Genomic DNA, 24,846 nt, shown 5'->3' with positions numbered 1-24,846 from the left:
GCTTCTTGGAAATCCTATGGGGCAGTTCTACTCTGTCCTATAGGGATGCTATGAGTTGGAATTGACTCTATGACAAAGGGTTTGGTTTTGGTTTTATTGAAAGACATCTTAGCGCCTTTTGATTTTTGGCAATTATGAATAAAACCACTATAAATATTTGTGTACAGGTTTTTATCTGGACACATCTTCATCTCATTTGGGTAAATATCTAGTAGCATGATTGCTGGATCATACAGTAAGCCTATGTTTAGGTTAGTAAGAAACTACCAGACTGTCTTCCCAAGGTGCTGTACCACTTTGTATTCCCACCAGCAATGAATGAGGGTTCCTGTCGCTCTACAGACTCAGCAGCATTCAGTGATGTCAGTGTTTGGGATTTTGGCCATTGTAACAGGTATGTGGAGTTTCTGGGTGGCACAAATGGTTAATTACTCAGCTGCTAACTGACAGGCTGGTGGTTCAAGTCCACCCAGAGGTGCCTCAGAAAAAGGGCTGGTGATGTACTTCTGATAAATCAGCCGTTGGAAATCCTATAGAGCACAGCTCTACTCTGATCCACACACATGGGGTCGCCTGCCATGAGCTGGAATTGTTTGGATGGCAACTGGGTTGGTTTTGGCTTAAGAGTGGTATCCCATTGTTGTTTTGTTTTGCAATTGCTTAAAGACATGAAATTGAGCATCGTTTTGTATGCTATTTACCATCTGTATATTTTCTCTGGTGAGGTGTCTGTTCAGATCTTTCGTCCATTTTGTAATTAGGTTATTTATTTAATTGTTGAGTGCGGTCCTTTTTCCATTCTTGCATGTGTACGTGTGTGCGTGTGCACTTGTGTATTTAACATAAATGCCATCACATTATTATATGTCAGCTGTGCATATTAGTGATGGTTTTGATCCCTCCTTACTTCTGGCCATGGCTTTACATTAACCCATCAATGTCTGAAACAAACTCCTTCCATGGAGGCAGTGTAGTGCCATTGTTAAAAAGATCAGCTTTGGAATACATAAAAAAGACGGGCTCAACACCCAGCTTTGTTACCTAATAGCTGTGTGGTCTTGGGCAAGTTACTTAACCTCTGTAGGCATCAGCTTTCTCATGCATTCCGTGGATGAAACCATACCCATTTCATAAGATTGCTATGAGGATTAGGATAAAAAACCAAACCCAAATCCATTGTCGTTGAGTCAGTTCTGATACATAGCAACCCCACAGGACAGAGTTAAACTGCCTCAGAGGGTTTCCAAGGAGCAGCTGGTGGATTCGAACTGCTGACCTTCTGGTTAGCAGCTATAGCTCTTAACAACTGCGCCACCAGGGCTCCGAGGGCTAGTGTAACACATGTAAAACACTCAGCACACTGCTTTCAACACAGTAAGCCCTTAATGAACATCAGGTGGCGTTACTTTAATTGGATTAGGGGGAAAGTGCAAGCTCTGGTGTCTGGCACTGCCCCTGCAGCACCAGGCAATCCACAGAACTTGTCAGAGGTTGTGGGCCTCCAGGAACCAACACATCACCTCAAAGCAAATATGTGCTGTGGAATATTCCAGAGGCCCCTCTCCGGGGCCTTTATGCCAACTCAGCCCTCTGAATTTGTTTTCAGGTCCAATAAGACTGAATTGGAACTTAAATGAAAGGTGAAACATCAGACAGGCCCTCAGCCTGGTCCAAGCTGAAGCATGGAGAAGACGCCAAAACTAAAACACTGCTGAAGAGAAAACCTGCAGGCAGTACGCTCTCAGGTCTAAGACGGCACAGGCCTGCATGTCTGGTGAATCAGCTAGGGAGACCAGAGCGGACAGTGAGCTCCAGTGGGAGCGCCGAAGCGTAAGAGAAAGGATGAGTGAGAAGTACCTTCATCCATGTCTTTGGAAAACCTGTTGAGAATCCTCCCTGTGGGGGTAGTGTCGAAGAACTTCATGGGGCTTCGAAGGATCCTTCGGAACAGCTCGTCGTGAAGCCGGGATGAGGCTCGCAGTGTCCCCTGAGGAGTGGAGCACACAGGAATCAGGGCCAGAGACCTACGGACGCGGGCAGCTCAGTTCTTACTCATCCTGGGCACAGCTCAGCAGGACCCTCCCAACGCTGGGAAGGGCAACCAGCCTGGCCTCACAGTAAACCCCCAGGGAGCTCCCCGACTCAGAATCAGCCCAAGAGAAAGCGTGCAGGGGGACGGGAGCCGAGGCCAGCACTGCACACCTTGACAAAGACGACTCCCCGGACAGCTTTCAGGAACAGTATGACTGCCATGGACAGGGCGTAGATGCTGGCGTAGTAGTGCATGAAGGGGTTGTCCTTCATGCTGTCGCTCACCACGGTCCTGTTCCCTCGAGTCACTGTGGTGTTCTGTTTGAAGGCAAGGCACTCTGAGGCTGGGCTCCAAAGGATTGCCAACAGCCCCCAGCTGTGCCACGCTCAGCTCCAGGGGGTCAGGATAACGGCCCCGGGACCTGGCTGTGGCAAAAACAAGGCAGGCTGTGCCCCCCTCCTCCTCTCTTTTCTCAGGGACGAGGGCAGACAGCCTGCAGATGTCCTAGTGACAAGGAGCTCTACTGCCCCACGAGTTGGCCGAGGGTTTTTGTGTCTCGTGACGTTCCTCTAGGGATTCATCTTTTTCATCCTGGGTCATTCCCGGGCATTGCTCCTTTTATTTGAAAACTAGAGCAGTTTCCCTAGGAATAGCCAGACGATATGCAGAGATGCCCACGTGCTTCGACAAATGACTTTCTCATTGAGGAGTAACCTTACCCCACTTCCTTGCTTGATCCAGTAACTCAACCACCAGGTGCTGAAGGCAGTGCTGCCCACATTCAGCATGAAAAGGATCATAATGACCAGGAACGCCAAGGGGCCACCCGCGGCCTGGATGTAGACACCATATACTGACCAGGGCACGGAACCCTGCCCCTTTTCTTCCACCTGCACCAGCTGCCCTAGGTAGGAAGAAAGAAAAAAGAACTCAGAAGGGCAAAGCTACTCTCCCCAGATTAAGCCACCTACACAGCAACCGGGCCCTGGTGGCGCAGTGGTTCAGAGCTCAGCTGCTAACCAAAAGGTCAGCAGTTGGAATCCACCAGCTGCTCCTTGGAAAGCCTATGGGGCAGTTCTACTCTGTCCTGTAGGGTCGCCATGAGTCGGAATCTACTCAACGGCAATGGCTTTTATATAGCAACAGAATCAGAGAGCCTATAGTTCACAAGGCTCTAGATTAGCATCATTTCCTCTTTATCAGAAGCATTCAGTCAGCCCTTTACTATTTACCGAGCGCCTGCTTGTGACCAGGATGAGGCCCTGCAGTGGTAACGAGGATGAAAGCCAGGCCCCTGCCTGGAGGAGCTTGGAGTCTGGTCGGGCAGGCAGATGAACATACACATCATTACAATGAAATGGGCTGAATGTGATGATAGAGGTGTATGCAGAGCAGCGTGGCAACATCCAGCAGGCCCACCTGACCCACCTGGGGGAGGTGTGGAGCCATGAGCAGGGAGGTTTCAAGGGAACTTTTCCGTGTAGTCTGCATTGTACTGTGAAAGGTGAGTTGGCCAGGTGGGGAGACAATAAGCAGGGAAAATAACAGAAGCACAGGCCCAGGGTGGGGAAACAGCAAGGTATAGACAGGTAAACACAGCACTTGAGCACTGCTGAGCATTATGTGAGCACAGGGTGTGGCAAGAGAGAAGGGGGATGAGCAGGCTGGGGTCAGAAGAAAAGCACTGGAACTCCGTCCTCCACACTAGAATGTCTCAAGAGAATGGGTTACAGGCGTGTTGAGATCCGTCTCCCTCAGCGCTGCTGGACTGGGTGACCTGGGACAGCCAGAACGTCCAGGCCAGGTGCCTCTGCATGCAGCCTCTTGCATTTAATGCAGGGTCCCATACACAGCAGCGTCTTCTATGTGTGCCGTATCAGGAAAAAGATGAGAAAGCATGGCTTTGAGAATGGAAAGGCTTCGTGCAGGAAAGTGAGGTGGATGGTCTGTTTAACTAGCTCTCTCAGCTCTCTGCGCAGAGGACAGATTTAAAAGGCGGCAGATTAGAGAACATTCCAGAGGCGAATGTAGGAGGACATGGTGAGCGACTGGCTAACCAAACCAAACTGGTTGCCGTCGAGTCGACTCCAACTCATAGCGACCCTACAAGACAGAGTAGAACTGTCCCATAGGATTTCCCAGAAGCAGGTGATGAATTTGAACTGCCAACCTTTTGGTTAGCAGCCGAGCTCTTAACCACTGCACCACTAGGGGTCCAAATTCAAGGGTTTCTGCCAGGGTCTTCCTCGTGCGGCCAGGTGACTGGTGCTCACATGTCAATACAGAGAAACAGCAGCACAGGGAGCCTCTGCCTCTCCTTCACAGCGATGCTTGATCATCTTGGAATAAGGAGTTAACTGGAAGGTCGGTGGTTCAAACCCACCAGTGGCTCCGCGGGAGAAAAGACTTGGCAATCTGCTCCCATAAAGAATACAGACTAGGAGACTCTACGGAACAGTTCTACTCTGTCCTATAGGGTTGCTATGAATCGGAATTGACTTGACGGCACCCAACAACCATCTTGGAGTAAACCACAAACACCTTGAACATTTTAAGAGTTCTGAGGATCCAGGTTTGTGGCTATCCAGATGTTGTTGTGTGCCGTTGAGTCGATTTAGACTCACAACGACTCCGCAGGACAGAGTAGAACTGCCCCATAGGGTTTCCAAGGCTGTAATCTTGACAGGAGCAGATCCCCAGGTCTTATCTCCCAGGCGCCATAGGCAGGTTCAAACTGCTGACCCGGTTAGCAGCTGGGGGCTTAACAACTGCTCCTCCAGTGCTCCTTGCTACTCAGATAAGAACACACGTTTTCCTAACGATGCTCCGGTTTTCTACAGTGCCTGCAGCAGGAACCCACAGATGCCTCCACCGGCTCTGTTTGCCTTTAAGGTATCTTAAATCACATTGAACTAAAAATCCCACCTTGTTTTTTTAAAGAAAGGAAAGAGGCAGGGAGTGGTAAATCAGAATGATCCACGCCTAACACTAAGTGTCTACTTAAGTTTTAAGAACAAGGAGGTGAAAACAGGCCCCCCCCCACAGCACCAGCACACCCAAGCAAGGCTCTGGACAAAAAAACATCCAGTGAGGAAGTAACTCAACAGAAAGGGAGGCTTTAAGCAGGACTACATTCCTTCATTTTTGTAAATTGACCTGCAGCTTAATCTTCGTGGAGGTGAAAATGCCCAAGGTGATTCAAATAGCTTCTCTAACTTCCAGGATTTGTTTCTGCTGCTAAGACAGACGGATTGAAAAACAGGACCAAGAACTCTGATGTGGGAACATCAAGTAGGGACCACCCTGCTCTGAGTCTTGGCTACGGTCCTGGCTCTAGTCTCATCAGGACAAGCCCACACGTGTACAATTCCGACACACGGGCACTCTTGGAGCTGTAACACCTCTGCTTTGCTGGGGGCCTACTTTTAAAGACCACAGGTGAGTCATAGGAAGGAAATGTGTACTTTTCACCATCATTCAGTCTTCCCTTACTCAAGATGACTCAGCCAGAATTACCCATGCTCCCACGCCACCCTGTCTGGTCAAAAGACAGCCTAGGATTGAAGGTCATTCTTATGGGCTTGGTCGGTCTAAACAAACAGAAGGTGCCTCCTGGTCTCCCAGTATTACATAAGAATTCTGTTATTCCAGAAACACCAGGCCATGTACTCTAGAACAACACAATACTATGGAACATCATGAATAACCACGAGCCATAGTTTCTGATAAACTTTAGCGGTCATTACCTTCCTCTGGCTTCACTGCTTTCTCCTTCTTTACTGATCCTGTTTTAGGGCCCTTGTCTTGTGGTTTCTTCTGTGAACCGCTGGTTTCCTTTTTTGAGTTAATCTAATAATATTAAAAAAAAAAAAAAAAAGGTGCATTCCATCACGACATGGTCATCAGGGCAAAGGTCCACAGGACAAAGTAGAGAACTAGCAATAGATGCTGCTGTTACTACTGGAGACACACATCCAACTTCCTCAAAGCACCACCTATACTCATTTCTTCTACTTCCTTAACTCCTTACATCTTTGAGATCTGAGTTCCCACCCCGTTATTCCACTGACACTGCTCTACCCACAGAGTTGCTGAAGACTTTCTGAACTTCAAACGCTGTGAGTGGCCTTTATCCGGTTCCCATCTGCTCCAACTTGTCCAAACCATCAGGGCTGGGTCACTGCCATTCTCCCCAGCCCTGATCCCCCCACATCACTAATCCATAGAGCTGATCATGTCCCACTGCCAACCCGGGAAAAACCTAAACTTCTCAGCCTGGTTTTGCAGGACTCCCATGTCCAGGCCCTAACCTAACTCTACAAGTTTCTCTCCAACTTTACCGTCACCACCGGCTCCTACTCTTCAGCCTCCTGACTTTCATACCATTCCCTGTGCCTCGCTGCAATCTCCCACTTCTCAACTGGGCTCCGTGCTGGAGAAAGAATGGGGTGCCCCTCCCACATCCCAACTGCATTCGCAGTTGTCGCCATTCCGATGGATTCATAGCTTACATCCTCCGTGAGGTGACTTACACTGTCCTAGAATAAAGCTCACTCTTCTCGGTGCTTCCACGACACTTTATTAGTGCCTCCATTATAGCCCTTATGTGGCCTGCTGGTACAGTACCTGTAAGAGCATCAGTCTCCTCTAGAAGGTCAACAGCCCCTCAGGGCAAGAGTGAGCTCTCACTGGTGGCTATAACCCACACAGGGTCTAGCTTGGAGAACTGATACCAACAGTCATCAGATTGAAACTGAGGTAAGAGTAACTACAGAATGCTCTTCTTCCCAAGTTTTCACCTACATCTTTATATGGGAAATTCCCTTAACGTCTGTCGTGGATTGAATTATGTCCCCTAAAAATGTGTGTATCAATTTGGCTGGGCCATGATTCCCAGTATTGTGTGGTTGTCCTCCATTGTGTGATTGTAATTTTAGGTTAAAGAGGATTATGGTGGGATTGTAATACCCTTACTAAGGTCACATCCCTGACCCACCCAATGGAAAGGGAGTTTCCCTGGGGTGTGGCCTGCACCACCTTTTATCTTACAAGAGATAAAAGGAAAGGGAAGCAAGCAGAGAGTGGGGACCTCATACCACCAAGAAAGCACTGCCCGGAGCAGAGCGTGTCCTTTGGACCTGGGGTCCCTGTGCAGAGAAGCTCCTAGTCCAGGGGAACACTGATGAGAAGGCCGACAGAGAGAGAAAGCCTTCCCCTGGAGCTGATGCCCTGAATTTGCACTTTTAGCCTACTTTACCCTGAGGAAATAAACTTCTCTTTCTTAAAGCCATCCACTTGTGGTATTTCTGTTACAGCAGCACTAGATGACTAAGACAATGCTGATACCTCTGCATCAGTCAGCCTCATGCTCTCACTGGGCTTTCCAGATAAGACTCCTCCCCCTCAAGAGACTTCTTTAATTGACATTAAAAAAATCATAATATCAAATCATAAAAAATCATAATACTGAATTTAGAGTCACACCTGGGACACACGAAAGGGCTCTGATGTTTGTATTATCTACTGCGGTGTGGAGAAATGCACTGGTAAAGGGAAAATGACCATTTCTGACCACTTTCAAGATTAAGAAAATTATACATTATTTCATTTAATCTATGTAACAACTTTAAGAGGCAGGCGCAATCCCTGCTTTTTTATAGATTATGTACATTTACTAAGATAATGCTATTTTTGTCTTTCAAGAAACCACCCCCATTTTTTAAATTATTTTTGTTGTTGTTGTTGAGAATATACACAGCAGCACATATACCAATTCAACGATTTTTACCTGTGCAATCCAGTGACATTCCCACCTTCCTTATCCAAACTGTTCCTCCCCCATTAACATAAACTCATTGCCCCTTAAGTTTCCTTTCTAATCTTTCAAGTTGCTGTTGTCAACTTGACTGAAACCACCCCCATTTTTAAGATGAGGAAACCAAAGCTCAGAAAAATTAAGGGGCATACTGAAAGCAAGCTCCCTTCGCTACCACATGCTGACTCTTGGTATTCTTTTGTTCCTCGGATATTCCGTATTTCAGTTTCTCTCTCTCTCATTTCTCCCTCCTGAAGAGTCCAAAGTACCCTGAAAATGCTAGGGAGAAGCCATAAAATCCAAATACAGATCAGGGTGTCTCTGCAGAAGTTATTGAGGACACGTGGAATGTTCGAGTTCTATCAAAAGGCCTAAAATATATCAGCCATGGACAGTTAGTTGTACTGTCCCTGAAATCAAACAGGATGACACCTAAAGACCGAATAAAAGTCCCAGAAAAGGTCCCAATAACGTTCTGCTTTCATCCCTTTCAGATTTCAAACTGACCTGGTAGCCAAGACTACAGCTGTCAGCCCAGCCTGAATGCACTCCCAGGACCTCAGGCAACCACAGAATAAAGAGTTAAACACGAGGACAGGATAGCAAGAAGGAAAGCCTGCCTCTCTCCACCACTCACTCGGCCATGTGTCCTCTGCTTAGAGAGAAGAAGACGAACACACCACCACTTAAATCTTACCTCCACCGGGGGTGTCTCTCCCAGCAACAGGTTATTAAAAATGGTAGCATAGTCACCATTTAAATTCATCAGTTCCTCATGGGAGCCTCTTTCTGTAATACAGCCATCCTTCATGAAGATCACTTCATCACAATCCACCAGGTACTAGGGACAAAGGCAGGGACAACATAGTGTTGCTGATGTCTGTGCAGATACGTTCAAACACCCATCCCTTAGTCAGTTCAGTGGTACTCAACTGGCGTGACTGAGCCTCCCAGGGACAACTGGCAAGATCTGGAGACATTCTTGGTGGTCACAGTTTGGGAGTGGGCACTGTTGACATCTAGTGGGTAGAGGCCAGGGCTGCTAACCATCCTACAGTGCACAGGACAGCCCCCCGAACAGAGACTTAGCCAGCCCAAACTGTCGGCAGTGCCGAGACTGAGAAAGCCCACTTCGGTTTACGGTGCCTGTGACGTTGGGTCAAAGAGCAGTTCCTCCAGAATCTTGGAATGAATCCACTGATGAAGCCACACTGGCCTTACACCAAATGTCACATCCTCTCACTGTACTCAGAGTGCTCGTAATTACAGACTTTCTGTGGCAGAATGGGGCGTGAAGCCCCCCAAACTTGACAACATACACAGACAGATGGCAACCTTCTTCAGCTGCTCTCCAAAGTGGCTGCTTATCACGGAGTGACAGAGGGGAGACAAGCTTGTCTTCTCAAAACAGTTCCCGCTTGCAGAGATACTAACACGACGCTTTCCAAACTACTTCATACCCAAACTCCGTTCTCAGCCTACTCCTCTCAGCCCTTTTACTTGCTGATTTATCCGCAGAAGCTATCAGGCTCCAAGCAGCGCTGAGCCAGACGGCCATCTGGTATACTGACACAATGAGCCAGGGGGCTACGTGCTGAGGAAGGAAAACTCATGAATCCAGGAATCTCTAGGAGCCCCAAGAAGGTAGGTACCTGGACCAAGCCCACCTCCCTCTTTCTGACTTCCCCAGCCATGGCGGGCAGCCTGGGAAAGAAAGCACCATACCTGTAACTGGTGGGTAACAAACAGAACCGTCTTGGACTTGAGGTGTTTCCGGATAGCGCTGTTGAAGATGTGGTTGCCCACGTGGGCATCTAAGGCACTGAGGGGGTCGTCCAGGATGTAGATGTTCCTGTCGCTGTACAAGGCCCGGGCAAGGCTGATCCTCTGGCGCTGCCCACCACTCAGGGTGGTCCCCCGCTCGCCAATCTACAGGAGCCCAGAAAGCAGGGTGAAGCTGCCAGCTCACCTCTGAAACTCTCCCCTCCCGGACCCAAACAGCTCCTTCTCTGGGATTCCCAGCCTGGACAATCTGCCACTGTGATCCTTCCAGGGCCCACTCCAGAACTGTGGGAGCCAGTCCAGACTCCCCGCAACATAACCATCTAGTTACCAACCAATCCTACATCTGTCTTTGCCAGTAACCCTTGGCGCTTCCCTTCAATCTATTCTCCACACAGCAGAAAGATCTTTCCAAAACACAAAGCTGACCATATGCCACCCTTGCTTAAAACTCTTGTTCAAGAGTCCTTTATCCCCTGAAGGATGGAACCTAAACACCCAAACGTGGCAAACAAAGCAGGCCCTTTACCACCTGGCCTCCCCAGCAGTTCTCAGCCTCTACTGCACAACCCCCCTCCACACTAAGCCGTGTAAAATTGTGTATATACCAAGGAACACACACCATGGCCCACCTTGCCACTTCCTGTCCCATGTCTGCTCAGTGCTGGTACCATCTCCTCTGTGAAGCCTCCCCCACCTCTTCTCTACCAACACTCAAGAGAAAAAGGACTCTTTTTCATCCCAGTATTTTGTGCCTGTTTGTTTGGCTGTCTCCCCCTCACGGTAAGCTTCCCGGGGGTGTACACTATTGTCCTATTCCTTATGTTCCCAGAGCCAAGCAGTTTCAGGCAGGCAGTAAACACCTGAGAAATGTTTACTAAATGGAGGAATAAATCAATTGTCAAATGGAAACTGGTTCTGTATTTTTAAAAAATCTTGTCCTTAAAAAACTACTTAATTAATTTTCAAACTTTCTGTGCATCGGAATTACCTCCAGGGCTCATTAAAACAGACTGCTGCTTCCCCTCTGGCCCCGGACTTTCTGAGTCAGTATGCCTGGGACAGGACCTAAGAATCGGCATTTCTAACAAGTTCCCAGGTGATGCTGACGCTGCTGGTTTGGGGACCACAGTTGGAGAGCCTCTGAGCCAATTAAACCATTCACCAAATTTGGTTTGAGGCATTTAACTGAAGTCAGCTCAAAAAATGCCAGCCTCAGAGACCCCAGGGCAGCTCAAGGGAGACAAGCTTCAACACTGAAGAGCGCAAACTAGTCCCAAAGACACGCCCCCGGAAACTGCTGCAGGGCAGAAAATCTAAGAGAGATGGCTCTGCTCTGACGCTTCTTTCTTCCTAAGGGAAGTGTGCTCCCTACAGACTGTATCTGAGCACAGACGCTGGCAGAAGGAAACTCAACATGCACATGCTTGATCTTGTGGTTTGAAAAATGGAAGAGAGTAAAAAGTATCAACTCTGAACCAACAATGGGATTTTTTTTTTTTAAATCCACGTGACATATAACATATTTATACGCATAAAACAGCAGTGTTAATATTCCCGCCCTGGGAACAAATGCTTTCCCGACGTAAAGTCCCAATGAGAACAAAACTCCCCATGTGGACTCTTCTTCAAAGCATTTAAGGTGCTCCAAGGAGGGGCTCAGGCACCCACCTCCCAGAACCCTCTCTGCTAAACACACTGTTTCACTAGGGCCAGGAGGCCCGTACCTCGGTGAGGTCGCTGTTGGGAAGAATGGCCAGGTCCGGCCTCAGGCAGCAGCTGTTCAGCACTGCGTTGTATCTGAAGGACACAAAGAGACTCAGCGTCAGGGACACGGTTAGAGTAGAGCCTGCTGACTTGGGTTGCCTTGCGTCTCACGTGGCCAAGACGGGAAGCATGACAGAAACCAAACACTCCTTGCCTTTCTTCATCAAATTCCTTCCCAAAGAGGATGTTGTCTCTCAGAGTGGCATTGAGGATCCAGGCCTGCTGGGCCACATAAGCGAAGGTCCCACTGACTGCAATGCTGCCCTCTAGAAGTGTCATCTAGGGAGACAGACACCATCCAATGGTATCAGAACTCACAGCCATCATCCTCCGCCAACAGAACCCCCCGCATTCTACAATGGAGTCTAGAGTTTTGGCAATTTCCTTGGATACTTTTTGGACCCAAATCCTGACCCTCCTTTTGTTCCACAGACAGCTACAGCAGCTACAGAGAAAATCGAAGTTCTCCTTGCTCACGTGCGGTGGGAGCAGCACCATCTATACACCAATGAACTCTCTGCTCAGCAGCCCATTTGCTCCGTGACATCCTTTCTTCCTGAGAGCAAACTGTTTTAACTAAGGAAAGCACAAACAAGAAAACCCTTTCAGGATTCCCCTGCAGAGGATGCTGTAGGGATTCAAAGCCAGCTACTGCCTCAAGATGAGGGCAGGCCAACTCATCTACAGAATTAATCCAGGCTGCGGGCTAGGCCAGCTGCTTCTGTAAAACGAGGACCAAGGGGGAAGAAATGCAGGTTAGACACCAACTAGTATCACACAGTGTCCGTGTAACGACGATGCGTCCCCGCTCCAACACAAAGGGCTTCATGAGTCATGAGCTTCGAATTGCCTTTTCAGTCCCAGCAACTGATATGAACGGATTTATCCATTTTATCCTCTCTCATGGTTCCATTTGGGACCAATGGTAGACATTTGTCTTGGGTTAGGGATGTGACCTACAGCTTTGAAACGAAGTTTCACTAACCAGCCTGTGTAATACTTGCACACGCAAGCTCGTCCTCTCAAGCACCATAACACACGCTGCACACACACAGGAGTACCTGCCACAGGCCGTAACACAGCAGTACTGACCCACCCCCAACCTGGGCAGCACTGATGATGCGTTTCAAAGGGTTCAAATCCCCACGGAGGGTCTATGGTGGAAATACAACTCTCCTGGCGGCTGCTGCACAAACACCCCATCCTGCAGCACTGCCCACAAAGAGTTAAACTCTATAGAGAAGCAGGTGGACCAACAGCTCCTGGTCATGAATTGATACAGAAGCAAAGCCCCACTCGGTTTTCGGTTTGCAACCTAACATTTCCCAATCAGCTCTTGAAAAAAAGGAGCATCCTGCTAGATTGCTGAGCAATAACAATTGACCTTTTTCTTCTTCTCTTCCCCTCCCCCAGGTCTCTCTCTCTCATTACTGGCCCTCGAATCTGGCTGATTATCAGAAATCACCCAGGAAGATTTTTGCTTTTTTAAAAAGCCCAGTCAGTGCCTGGGCCCCACCACTACAGAGTCTCATAAAGTGGATGTGATGGGGCCTGCCCCCCAAAGGACCCCTCAGATGCTCTCGGGCACCACTGCTCCCACGGAGAGTCACAGCTCTGCCAATTGTGACAGCTGATGCAGAATAAGACAAGAAAATACTCCATAACCTGGATGATCTAACAATACCCCGCCTAACCCCTCATCTCCCCATTTGCTTTATTTCCTCAGTATGGATAAAAGATCCTAAGGACTCCATCTGTCAGGAGGTAGGAACAATCTCACATTTCTCCTCACCTCAACCATTTAAGTCAAGCTGGTTTACGTCATATTTAAAAGCAGCTGGAAGTAATTATCTTATTATTATTATTCTTTTTCTAGTTACTTAATCCGAAAACATAGTAAAAAATAATCTGTTTTAGCTGGCTGATCCTCGTCCCTGCCCCCCAACTCTTTTAACACCGAGAGCCCTCTGCTGGGCCCCTCTCTGTGCTTTTTACTCACTGCCTGGAGCTGTGCTTGGGTATCTAGAAGGCCTAGTTCCCCAACTGACCATGGACTCCCAGAGGGCGTACTCTGCTTCATCTCTTAGCTCTGACACCTCTCAACACAGTGTGGAATACATATGGCACTGAATAATACATGCTGAATAAAAGAAGGCATGGGGAACAAACGGCTCCAGCGGTGCGTCAATCACGTAGTCATTCTCCAGGGGCCCACTGAGCCCCTTCAGACACAGCGCTGTTAAGGGGTGGAAGCCTGGAGGGGGGAACACGATACAGACCATCTGTTTCCACCTGTCCTGACTCTCTTCTAGGAATGAGCTGATCTTCCCCGAGACTTTTGCTAACCGGAGTCCAGAAAAAGAAGCAGGTAATAACAAAATCTTACCTGGCCTAAAATGGCTGAAATGAGAGAGGTCTTTCCACTTCCCACGCTGCCACAGATTCCAACCAGTTTACCCTGGACAAAGTACACAGAGAGAGGAAGATCATTCAGAGAAGTGACTGTTCATCTCTAGGTACAGCTGACTTCTTTGAGGAGAAACACACCAACCATAGCCCATCAGCATGGGAACCATCATCCTGATGACCCAACAAGTCACTTACCTGTTTTCTCACTTGTCACCACCTACCTGACTTCACAGGGTTTCTGTGAGGACACTCTGAGGTAACAGATATGTAAACCCTTCGGAAAAATTAAATGTGCCAAGCACATTAAGATATAAGGTATCCCACAATCACTTAGAGAAAGGCACAGCCCCTTTGCTACTTCGTTGGGAACCCATGTTTTTCGTTTTTGTTGTTGTGTTTTGGAAGGGAGGGCAGGACTCTTAAAAATTATTTTATACTTTTTCTCCAGGTTTTTAAAATAAATTTTAACAAAATTTTCAATAAAAACTATGTGCACCATTGCTTCCACTTTTCTTCAAAATATTTCAGAGAGTCTGAGGGATATTTATGACCTCAATCCCACATAAAAATAGAAGACCAAGTCTGTCATTAACTGAATATCCTCGGGCAAGATCATGAGTGCTCAACGGATAATGTTAAAAGTTTTCAAGAACACGCTAGATGATTTACCAACAGTCCCTTGTTTACCAGCCCTGCACTGGCTCAAGTCTTCCAAGGAAGGACTGAATGAAGAGTGAGGGTGTAGAAAGAGCACGGACTCCGGAGGCAGAATCCCAGCTCCACTACCCCACTGCCTTTGAGTCAATCCCTCTCCTAGCGACCTTATAGGACAGAGTAGAACTGCCCCATACGGTTTTCCAAGGCTGTAATCTTTACGGGAGCAGATTGCCACATCTTTCTCCCGCAGAGCTGCTGGGGAGTTCGAACCGCCGACCTCTATGGTTGGATGCTGAGCGCTTTAACCACTGTGCCACCAGGGCTCCTCCAACTCCACTAAAACCAAAAAACCAAACCCGTTGCCACTGAGTCAACTCTAACCCATGGCAACCCTACAGGACAGAGTAGAACTGCCCCATAGGGTTTCCAAGGAGCAGCTGGTGGATTTCAACTGCTGACCTTTTAGTTTGCAGCTGAGCTGTTAACCACTTCACCACCAGGGCTCCAATAATCAAGACAGTAGTTATGAAATCAGAAGTCTGCTCAGAGTTAACCGGAGTAAAACACTGACTTGAGTGTCCTTCAAATGATGCCCTACGTGAATGGCTTCAGATGGTTTGAGGACTAACTCTGAAGTCACGTCTTCCTCTGTGTACAGCTTCCAACAGCTAGAAGCTTGGTGCTCTCTCCTCAGCCGAGCTCTGGACCTGCCTCACCTGCCTCTAGCCGGTTGCCACCTTTGACACACACTCAGTCAGAGCTTTCTACTCCCTCCTCCTAGTTACGGAGACAGACATCTCTTACTACCTCCGCCACTATCACCTTGGTCCAAGACACCCTCCTGCCTCCCCTGGGTTACCTCAGTGACAGGCTCTGAACTGTCCTCGCTGCCTTTCTCGTCTCCTTGTGCACTAGTCTGAAACCAGCAGCTAGGATGACCCTCTTCATACAGAAGTCAGGTCCTGTCCTTCTGCTCAAAACCCTCCCCCGGCTTCTCTGACAGGTCCCGTGCTGCCTGGGCTGTGATGTCATATACCTCAATGATCCTTTATTACATTAAAGATAAATAACTGCCACGTAATCGTCGGTACCAGTGCCCGGTGTACGCCACGCACAGTGCAGCGGTGGTGAGACGCTCACACCAACTGTCACCCTCAGCACCCTGTTCTGGTCAAAATCGTGGAAAATCTACTCGAATGCCTCACTTCCCTGCTTGTAGAATGAGCACCCTGTGCGATCAGTTTGTTCTTAATTTCCCTTGTTAAATGCTCAAGTGTTCCTGTTAGAGCTGCAGCTGGCCAAGTACGCTGCTGAGTTCAAAATCGCTCACAGTCCCAAGGAAACTTGCGGAAAGGAACAGCACCTGCCTATTCTCGCCAGCAGAGCTGCGGGATCGGGGTGGAGGAGCACGGCAGACGGGGTGAGGCTGGGGCAGAGGCAGACACGTTACCTCTTCGACGTCCAGGTCGATGTTGTACAGGGTCCTCTGTAAGCGGAGGTGCCCCAGGTGGATGTGCCTGCCCTCTTCCTCCTCAGGACTCGGCCGCTCGTCGCTGTCCAGCAGGAGGTGGCCCTTCTGCTCCGCCAGCGCCGCCTGGTGCTCGACGCGCCGCGGTTGCCTCTCCTTGTCTCTCTTGCCCCTGGCGGCCCTCTTGTCTTTTTTCGTTCTGGGGGGCAGCTTAGGCGAGTTCAGGATACTGGAGTGGGAGGAGTCCCATGCCAAGGTGGCATTTTTCATCTCTATCTTGATGTGAGGGCCGGCTGGTTTTCTCTTTATCATGTGAACCTCTTCCATTAGAAACAAACTCTGATAGGAGTTGTGAGAGAGGTGCAAAGATGGGACACTGCATCAAGACCAGGGGAGACAAGCCTAGGGCGCACACTCACGAAGCGAAACACATCAGGCTATACAGTGCAAGGAAGCTGAAGGGTAAAAGGGAGCTCATTAGTGCAGCCCAGCCTCAGGCCCACTGAGGGGTGCTGGGAGTGTGGGGACGCCCTCAGGGGGTACAGGGGCCTTGTCAACACCTGCCCAACACTCCACACTACAAACCACACACTCAACTACCTCTTCCTTTCCTACCAGCCTAACATGGGCCAATGGACACTCAACTAATGGTGCATACCCCCTGTTCTCACTTCTCAGTTTCTGAGTAGCAGGCAGTAAAAAAACCCCTGGCGTGCTGAGCTCCTGCAGACTCTCATCACCCTGCTTTCCTTCCAGGCCACTCCTGCAAAACCCCAAAGCCTGTCCACATCCCTCACCCACATGTCTGGGCAGCGGAGAGGCTGACGTGAGATGTAACTAGCCTTAGATTGCTAAGATGAGCTAGGATTTGAAAACGGCATCTAAGGTTTTATCTACACTAGAGTCCACTTTTCCAACAAATTCTCACGCCTTCAAAGTCCTGCCTTGGAACTTGTGAGAATTCAAAGCAGCAAAGGAACAGATGCGAGCGAATGGCATCTCCCTGAGAAACATCCCTTGGAAAGAGAACAAGACTTTTTCCTCCCACTCATTCCTAGAGTCCCACTGAGTTATGTCAGGGGAAGAAAGATGGAACGCTTTAGGAGGTAAGTGTTTCTAAAGTTAGTTCTAAAAAACATTGGCCACAACAAATCACAGCCCACGACTTTCCCATTAAGACTTTGAACCCACTTCCGACAACTCTCTTAAACCAGTGATCTTCTCTACAGACTGCTATCCCTGTTAGTTTCCCAAGATGAAAAAAAAAATTTTAAATAAAAAATTGTAAACAACATTAATCTGTTGCTGCTGAGTCGATTCTGACTCATAGTGAACTTATCGGACAGAGTAGAACTGCCCCACAGGGTTTCCAAGCAGTGGCTAGTAGTGGATTCCAACTGCCCACCTTTTGGTTAGCAGCTGAGCTCTTAACCACTGTGCCACCTGCATCATAAAGTCTTAAAGAAAAGATGGCTTTTAGAGTCAGGATTTTTTTGCTTATTTACTGAGAACCTCCAATTATTCTCAAGTTTTCAGGTGCTATTAAATGTAATTATGAACAAGAAAAAAAAAATCCCTTTCCCTAAGAGTAAACCCTATCTCCTGGATTCTATATTTCTAAGCTTGCTCTTTTCCTTGCTTAAATCACCACATCTCCTACCCATTCCTAATCCCCAGTCTTACATGGCATATTTCTCAATTTCCTAGATAATCTCCATTACTGATAAACCTTAGGTTTAGTTCCTGCTTTTGAAAACAGTTGCTGGTTTCATTTGCTCACAACCTTCCTGAGGAACTGAGCTGAGAACAACACGTCAAATATTTTGACCACCTTCCCAGAGTAAGACCATATGCTGACAGATTCCCATCACTTCTCTTCCCAAAGCATTAGTAAAAGGATAGAGATCCTCTAGGCCTCAACAAACTTAAAAAATATGCTCATGCCTACTAGTTTGCAAGGCTCTTTACCCACGTTTTCTTCCCACTGGCGCCCTACAGCCCTGCACTCCTCCCAGAAGGACTGCAGCTTCAGGTCACACTGAGATGTTGAGGCAGACAAGGGCCCCACAGCACTTGAATTTGGATCTACTTGGATTTGCACACGCCAGGACAATAGAATCTTGGAGGTACATTGACCAGCAACTTGGACACTGCCAATCCAAATGCTCCTCTCGTTCACTAGAAGAATCAAATCAGAATGAATCTGCTGAGCAGACAAGGGGACTGCTCACACATCTAGGTCAACTGACATAACAAAGCTTATTAAGAAAATGTTCTGCATCCCACTTTGGTGAGTGGCATCGGGGGTCTTAAAAGCTTGCAAGCGGCCATCTATGATGCATCAATTGGTCCCAACCACCTGGAGTAAAGGAGAATGAAGAACACCAAAGACACAAGGAAAGTAGTAGCCCAAGAGACGGAAAGAGCCACATAAACCAGAGACTTCATCAGCCTGAGACCAGAAGAACTAGATGGTGCCTGGCTATCACCAATGACCGCCCTGACAGGAAACACAACAGAGTCGCAAATGGAGCAGGAGAAAGGTGGGGTGCAGAACTCAAATTATAGTAAGAAGACCAGACTTAATGGTCTGAGACTGGAGGAACCCCGGAAAGCATGGCCCCTGGATTCTCTATCAGCCCAGAACTAAAACAATATCCGAGGCCAACTCTTCAGACAGGGATTGGACTGGACTGTGGGACATAAAGTGATACTCGTGAGGAGTGTACCTCTTAGCTCAAGTAGATACAAGAGACTAGATGGGCAGCTTCTGTTCAGAGGTGAGATGGGAAGGCAGAGAGGGTTAGGAGCTGGTTGAATGGACATGGGGCATCAGGGGTGGAAAGGAAGGAGTGTGCTGTCATGGCATGGGAGAGCAATTAGAGTCACAAAACAATGCATGTATAAATTTTTGTATGGGAAAAAATAATAAAAAAATTTTTAAAAAGGGGACTGCTCACAGGCTTGACAGATAAAATACAGGAGACCCAGTTAAATTTGAATTCCACATACACAACTTATTCCAGAATAACTTTTTAGTATAAGTATGCCCCATAAGGTATTTAACTGGGTATCCTGTGTTTTTATTTGCTAAATCGGGCAACTCTACACTGGAGGGGGCTTCTGACTGCCTATCTGCAGGTTATCATCTTCCTAGAAATTTTATATTCCCTTTTCTATCCTTTATCCATACTACAATATAGGAAGCAACACGTTCTTCCACAAGAAAGATACACTTCCAGGGTAGATCAAATAGAGAAAAGACTTTACTTGCGTATCTATCAGATCCCCAACTCCAATTAAAAAAGAGAAGGACGTTGCATAAAACAGGATGACAAGGGGTAAAAAGTAGGGTTCCACAGCATCTTCACTGAATTTCAAGGTCTGTAAAATAAATCAAAGAAGCAATTCCCCATCCTTGTTAGTCTCTCATCTTCCTCCTAGAGATGACAGGAGAGTAGGTACTTCTTGGGGAGATATAATCTCAGGCACAGTTTTACCCCGTCAAAAGGCTGCCTTTCCTTAGATAATCCCCCAGGATTGAGGCATATTGCTTTAAATGAACTCAGAAACCTTCATAATAAACAGTCCCCCCAAAATTTAGCAAAGTCAATGCAATTCTAGTTAATAAATACCTAAAGGTAGTGAGAATAAATGCTTAGAGTCGGGGAAGGACTGAGTAATAATACTTCTTGTGCTGGGCTAAATGTCTACTTAAAAAAAAAAAGGTTGCCAAGATGAATAAGACAGAGAGGGAGTGAAGTCTCAGGGGGCATGTAATGGAGTTGTGGGTGATTTTCCTTCTGTTATCAATGCTGAAGCTTCCTGGATGGAGGAAGGAGCTAAGATGTGAACTGCCACCTGCTAGAAGAAGTCCTCAACACTGATCTAAGAAGTGAAGGGAGGCATCCTCAAGAAACAAGAGGGAACAAACCTATACTATCCACTCTTACTCTTTCATCCAAAACTCCACCAACTCCATTCACTAACAAGGATACAGAAACCATCAGGATGAAAACGAGGGGCAGGGAGGGGTGATTTATGGCCAGAACATTTACTTTCTTACTTCTACAACTGGATATTGGGAGTCAGAACAAAGCTCTGATTCCCATTAGATCACTCTTTTCATATGACTCTGGTTCTTGGCCTCCTAGCAGCCAGGAACTTGGGGGTGGGGAGGTGATGGGTGTGGAAGAGGGTTATTGATTACCTTTCTTGACCAAAGTTCAACTGGCTAGCTGTAAACAAAACAAAAAACACCAAATCCACTGCTGTTGAGTTGATTCCAACTCATAGTGACCCTATCGGACAGAGTAGAACTACCCCATAGGGTTTCCAAGGAACAGCTGGTGGATTCCAACTGCTGACATTTTGGTTAGCAGCCCAACGCTTAACCACTGTGCCACAATGGCCCTAGGGTAAGACAAGGACAATATAAACAAATCCTGGGAAGCCATTCTCCATTCATCTTAAAAGGAAAACCCAATTCGTTTTTTCTGAATCTCAAAGGTGATGACATTAATCCCTCAGACACCTGAGCTTGGAGCCTGCAGGCGACCAGAAGTGCCTTTGAATTGGTCTCGCTGGATGCAGAAGGATCAGCAGGAGCGAATCTGAGCGGTGGAGCCTCGAGAAATTCCAGCCCACACAGGTGCTGCTCCTTTGTTGTCTTGTTTTTTTAAAGTATTAACCATTTTCAAATATCTATCTCCCTCCGCCCTCCCAAATATATCTCCCTCTTGTATCACAGATTTGTATTTTTCTGGAGGCGTATAATCAACTAACCACCTGCAAGGAAAAAAAAACTGATACTCACTTAACTGCACTTCTCATCATGATCTAGCTTTATGCCTATTCCCATGTCACTGTATCATGACTCGCAACCACAGGGCAGGAAAAAGAAAGTGTCAAAAAGAACTTAGCACAGAGACCAATCGAAATGATAGTCACAGATGAAGGGGAGGAAAAGCTGACAGCCACCTGACAGTTCTGATTGGCTAGGTTCAAATCACTTAAAGGGCCAGTAAGTTAGGACGTATAGGGGCTGCTGCTAGAGGGGACCACTGAACCCCTGGGAGCCCAGACCCAGGCTGTCTACCAAGGGTAAACATTTACATTGATTAAAAAGGTAACTAGTCTTGTTCCTTAATTCCATCTCCTCCACTGCCCTCTTTCTCGCCAACTTGCCGAAACTTTCAGGGCAACAAACCAAAGAACAGCCATTGTTGGGGTGCCCACTGGGGCAGAGGCAGGATTAGTTCTGCCAGGGACACTCCTGACACTGGCGAGGGGGAAGGAGCCACTTACCTTAAACCTGTCAATAGCAACAGACGCTTCTGAGAGGGATTTTACTGAGAACGGCGTCACTTTCAAAGCAAAAGTCATGGAATTGAAGACAGTCACCACCGTAAAAGCCTGAAAATAAGGAAAAAGGAGGAAACTGAGTCTTACTAGTGAAAAAACCAAAACCCATCGCTGTCGAGTCAGTTCTGACTCACAACGACCCTATAGGACAGAGTAGAACTGCTGCACAGGGTTTCCAAGGAGTGGCTGGTGGATTCGAACTGCTGACCTTTTGGTCAGCAGCATAGCTCTTAACCACTGCGCCACCAGGGCTCCCCAACTAGGCTATGCAGATAAAATGACAAGCCATCCCACATCTCCTTTCAGGCTTAACGAAGGCTTCAGCTTAATTGTCAGATGTTAGTATACACAAGACACATTTTTTAAAAGGTAAAGTTTATATATTAAAAAAAAAAAAAAAAATCCAAACCTGTTGCCATCGAGTTGATTCCAACTCATAGAGACCCTACAGGACACAGTAAAACTGCTCCATAGAGCTTCCAAGGAGCAGCTGATGGATTCGAACTGCTGACCTTTTGGCTGCTAATCAGAAGGTCGGCAGAGTTTATATGAGACCTTCAATTAAAATTCTCAGTAAATCTGAACCGAAAGATGATCTGTGTTTCCAGAATTAAATCTATAGTCAGACTGACTAAAAATAACCTGCATGCCATTTGCACATAAGGACTGAATCCCCCCTCTTCCATTTCTTTGGCTCAATCACATGAATGAAAAAAATACCTTCTAATTCTTGGGGGGACCTCCAAATCCATCAAGAAGAGGACAGGGCATCTCCATGATACTGACCTGGGCTGCCGTCAGATCGAAGCCAAGGGTCATGTGGACCGAGAAGGTCACCACGCTGGCGATCACCACCACAATGGGAGCCACACCAACAGTGATGCTCTGGAAGTACCCAGCCTTTTCCAATATCCGACGCTCCTCCTCCCGGATTTCTAAGAAGGAAAAGCAAGTCCAATGAAACGTTGGGATACTGCTCCACTTGCCAGCAAAGAGGACTGTGGAGGTCTTCAGCCACACAGAAGTTCTAAAACAAGCCTTTAACACCTATGATGCAAAAACCAGGGCGCCATGACTATCACCTACTACCGTGGAAGAGCTACCCACTGGCACACAAGCCTGGGGTTTGCAGCGAATCAAGGAGTCACTCTGTATCGACACAGTGATCATCCTCTGCTTCTTTCAAACTCTTCTTGCAAGTCTTCTTCTTTCTTTTTCATGTTTAGAGGGAATGAGCACATCGATGATAACTGCAATTGGCAGTTGGTTTGTTCACCGGATTGTGGCTTATTTTCTGGTGGAGGAATTACAGGACAGACTGCACAACAGCAGTGGGACAGAGGAGGGCTAACACTTCCTGGAATGTCTACTGTACATTGGCTCCAGGGCGGAGGCTTTCACACAAAAAGCTGTAAGGATGATTGGAAGAAGGTGGGTGAAACAAAACTTCGGTAGGCAGAACGATGTTTCTTAAATATTTGCAAAACTGACACCCTTACGGACAGCGAGGGCACAGTACTAAAGGCCAGGACCGTTCACACGGGGAGGTATTTTCAAACACATTTTTAAACCTAAAAAGTAACTCTTCTGAGAGGCTATGCACTGCCCTTGAATGTATTCACACTCCCCAGGATGTTGGGAACTATCTTCAGAGCTAGTTTATAAGTCATATTAAAAAAAAAACCTGACAGGGAACACAACAGAGAGTCCCTGATGGAGCAGGAGAAAAGTGGGCTGCAGAATTCAAATTCTAGTAAAAAGTCCAGACTTCATGGTCTGACTGAGACTGGAGGAACCCCAGAAGACATGGTCCCCAGACTCTGTTAACCCAGAATTAAAACCATTCCCTTGGCCAACTCTTCAGACAAAGATTAGACTGGGCTATAAGAGATAAAATGATACTTGTGAAGAGTGTGCTTCTTAGCTCAAGCAGATACATGAGACTAAATGGGCAGCTCCTGTTTGGAGGCGAGATGAGAAGGCAGAAAGGGACAGGAGCTGGTTGAATGGACACAGGAAATTCAGGGTGGAAAGGAGGGGTGTGCTGTCACATTACAGAGAGAGCAAACTAGGGTCACATAACAATGGACGTATACATTTTTGTATGAGAGACTAACTTGAGCTGTAAACTTTCACTTAAAGCACAATTAAAAAAAAAATCAAACTCACTGATTTGAAACGTATCCTATACCTTGTTCATGTCTACAAGGAGCAAGAATGCTCTTTCCAAATTTACACACACAGGTAAAGATACCAAAGTCAGGGGCTGAGGGATGAGCAGAATCTCCGAGAGGTCATAAAACTAGACTCCGAGAGCCAGACGGGACCACCAGCGGTCACCCTGTCAACAGCACTCTTGGCAAAGCCCACTAGCATCCGTTTGTCCCACTGCAGAGGTAACACACTCAGTGACTAAGGAAGCAGCCCACGCACGCTGGGACCCCTGTGGTGGTCACCCTCTCTGGATGGGCTGGAGCTCCACAGCCCGTAAAATAAAGCATGAACCCTAAAACTGCGCACGGTGCTCCTGAAGGTTTTATCAGCCGAACGGCCGGGGAAGGAGCGGCCTTGATCCAATACTGTATTTCCACACAACTTCAAGTTAAATTAGCTTCTTTTTTAAATTTTATCATGGTAAAATACATATAACGTAACATTTGCCCCTTGAACCACTTTTAAGTGTACATTTCAGCAGCATTAATTACATTCCCAATGCTGTGCAACCATTACCGCTATCTAGTTCCAAAACTGTGTCGTCACCCCAGACAGCAAGTCCATACCCATTAAACAAAAATCCTCTGTCCCCCCGACCAGCCCCCAGAAGCCTCTAATCTGCTTTCTGTATCTATGAATCTGCTTGTTCTAGACGGTATCACATAAGCGGAACCATACTTTTCCTTCTGTGTCTGGCTTATTTCACTTAGGTTAACGTTTGCGAGGAGCCCTGGTGGCGCAGGGGTTAAGAGCTCGGCTGCTAACCAAAAGGTCGGCAGTTTGAATCCACCAGCCGCTCCTTGGAAACCCTCTGGGGCAGTTCTATTCTGTCCTATAGGATTGCTATGAGTCGGAATCAACTCGACAGCAATGGGTTTTTTTTGTTTTTTCTTTTCAAAGTTCATTCATGTCATACCATGTATCAGAACTTCATTCTTTTTTATGGCTGGCTAATATTCCATTGCATAGATATACCACATTTTATTTATCTGTTCATCTACTGAGGGACACCTGGGTTGTTTCTACCTTTTATGCATGAACTTTTTAACAGCAATGCATTCGGTTAGCTTGCTATGAGGTTATGGTCAATTAATAGCCCAGATGTTTTTTATTTAAATTAAGGTCAAATGAAGGATACCTGGTGGTGCAGTGGTTAAGCACTCAGCTGCTAAACAAAAGGTCAGCAGTTTGAACCCACCAGCTGCTCTGTGGGAGAAAGATGTGGCAGTCTGCTTCCGTGAAGATTTACAGACTTGGAAACCCTATGGGGCAGTTCTACTCTGCCCGATAGGGTTGCTTTGATTTGGAATCCACTCGACAGCAGTAGGTTTGGTTTTC

The 24,846-nt window shown here is 47.2% G+C and overlaps 1 protein-coding gene across 3 annotated transcripts in view; it reads right to left on the bottom strand.

Moving 5' to 3' along the window:
- The window catches only part of ABCC5 (ATP binding cassette subfamily C member 5), an 83,408-nt gene that overhangs the window by 29,522 nt on the left and 29,040 nt on the right, over window positions 1-24,846 (bottom strand). For all 3 annotated transcript variants that reach the window (XM_004382292.3, XM_023736805.1, XM_023736804.1), the window contains exons 9-20: window positions 22,081-22,229; window positions 21,238-21,345; window positions 15,913-16,269; window positions 13,783-13,854; window positions 11,551-11,675; window positions 11,357-11,429; window positions 9,573-9,776; window positions 8,545-8,688; window positions 5,779-5,881; window positions 2,752-2,936; window positions 2,203-2,349; window positions 1,858-1,987 (exon numbers count right to left, since the gene is read on the bottom strand). In XM_004382292.3, the coding sequence (XP_004382349.1) occupies window positions 1,858-1,987; window positions 2,203-2,349; window positions 2,752-2,936; window positions 5,779-5,881; window positions 8,545-8,688; window positions 9,573-9,776; window positions 11,357-11,429; window positions 11,551-11,675; window positions 13,783-13,854; window positions 15,913-16,269; window positions 21,238-21,345; window positions 22,081-22,229 (1,797 nt within the window). The remainder of the gene's footprint in view (window positions 1-1,857; window positions 1,988-2,202; window positions 2,350-2,751; window positions 2,937-5,778; window positions 5,882-8,544; window positions 8,689-9,572; window positions 9,777-11,356; window positions 11,430-11,550; window positions 11,676-13,782; window positions 13,855-15,912; window positions 16,270-21,237; window positions 21,346-22,080; window positions 22,230-24,846) is intronic.

The sequence above is a fragment of the Trichechus manatus genome, unplaced genomic scaffold (genome assembly GCF_000243295.1).
Source record: "Trichechus manatus latirostris isolate Lorelei unplaced genomic scaffold, TriManLat1.0 scaffold00092, whole genome shotgun sequence".
Taxonomy (NCBI): Eukaryota; Metazoa; Chordata; class Mammalia; order Sirenia; family Trichechidae; genus Trichechus; species Trichechus manatus.
The sequence above is the reverse complement of the archived record's forward strand: the minus strand, read 5'-3'. Positions and strand labels throughout refer to the sequence as shown.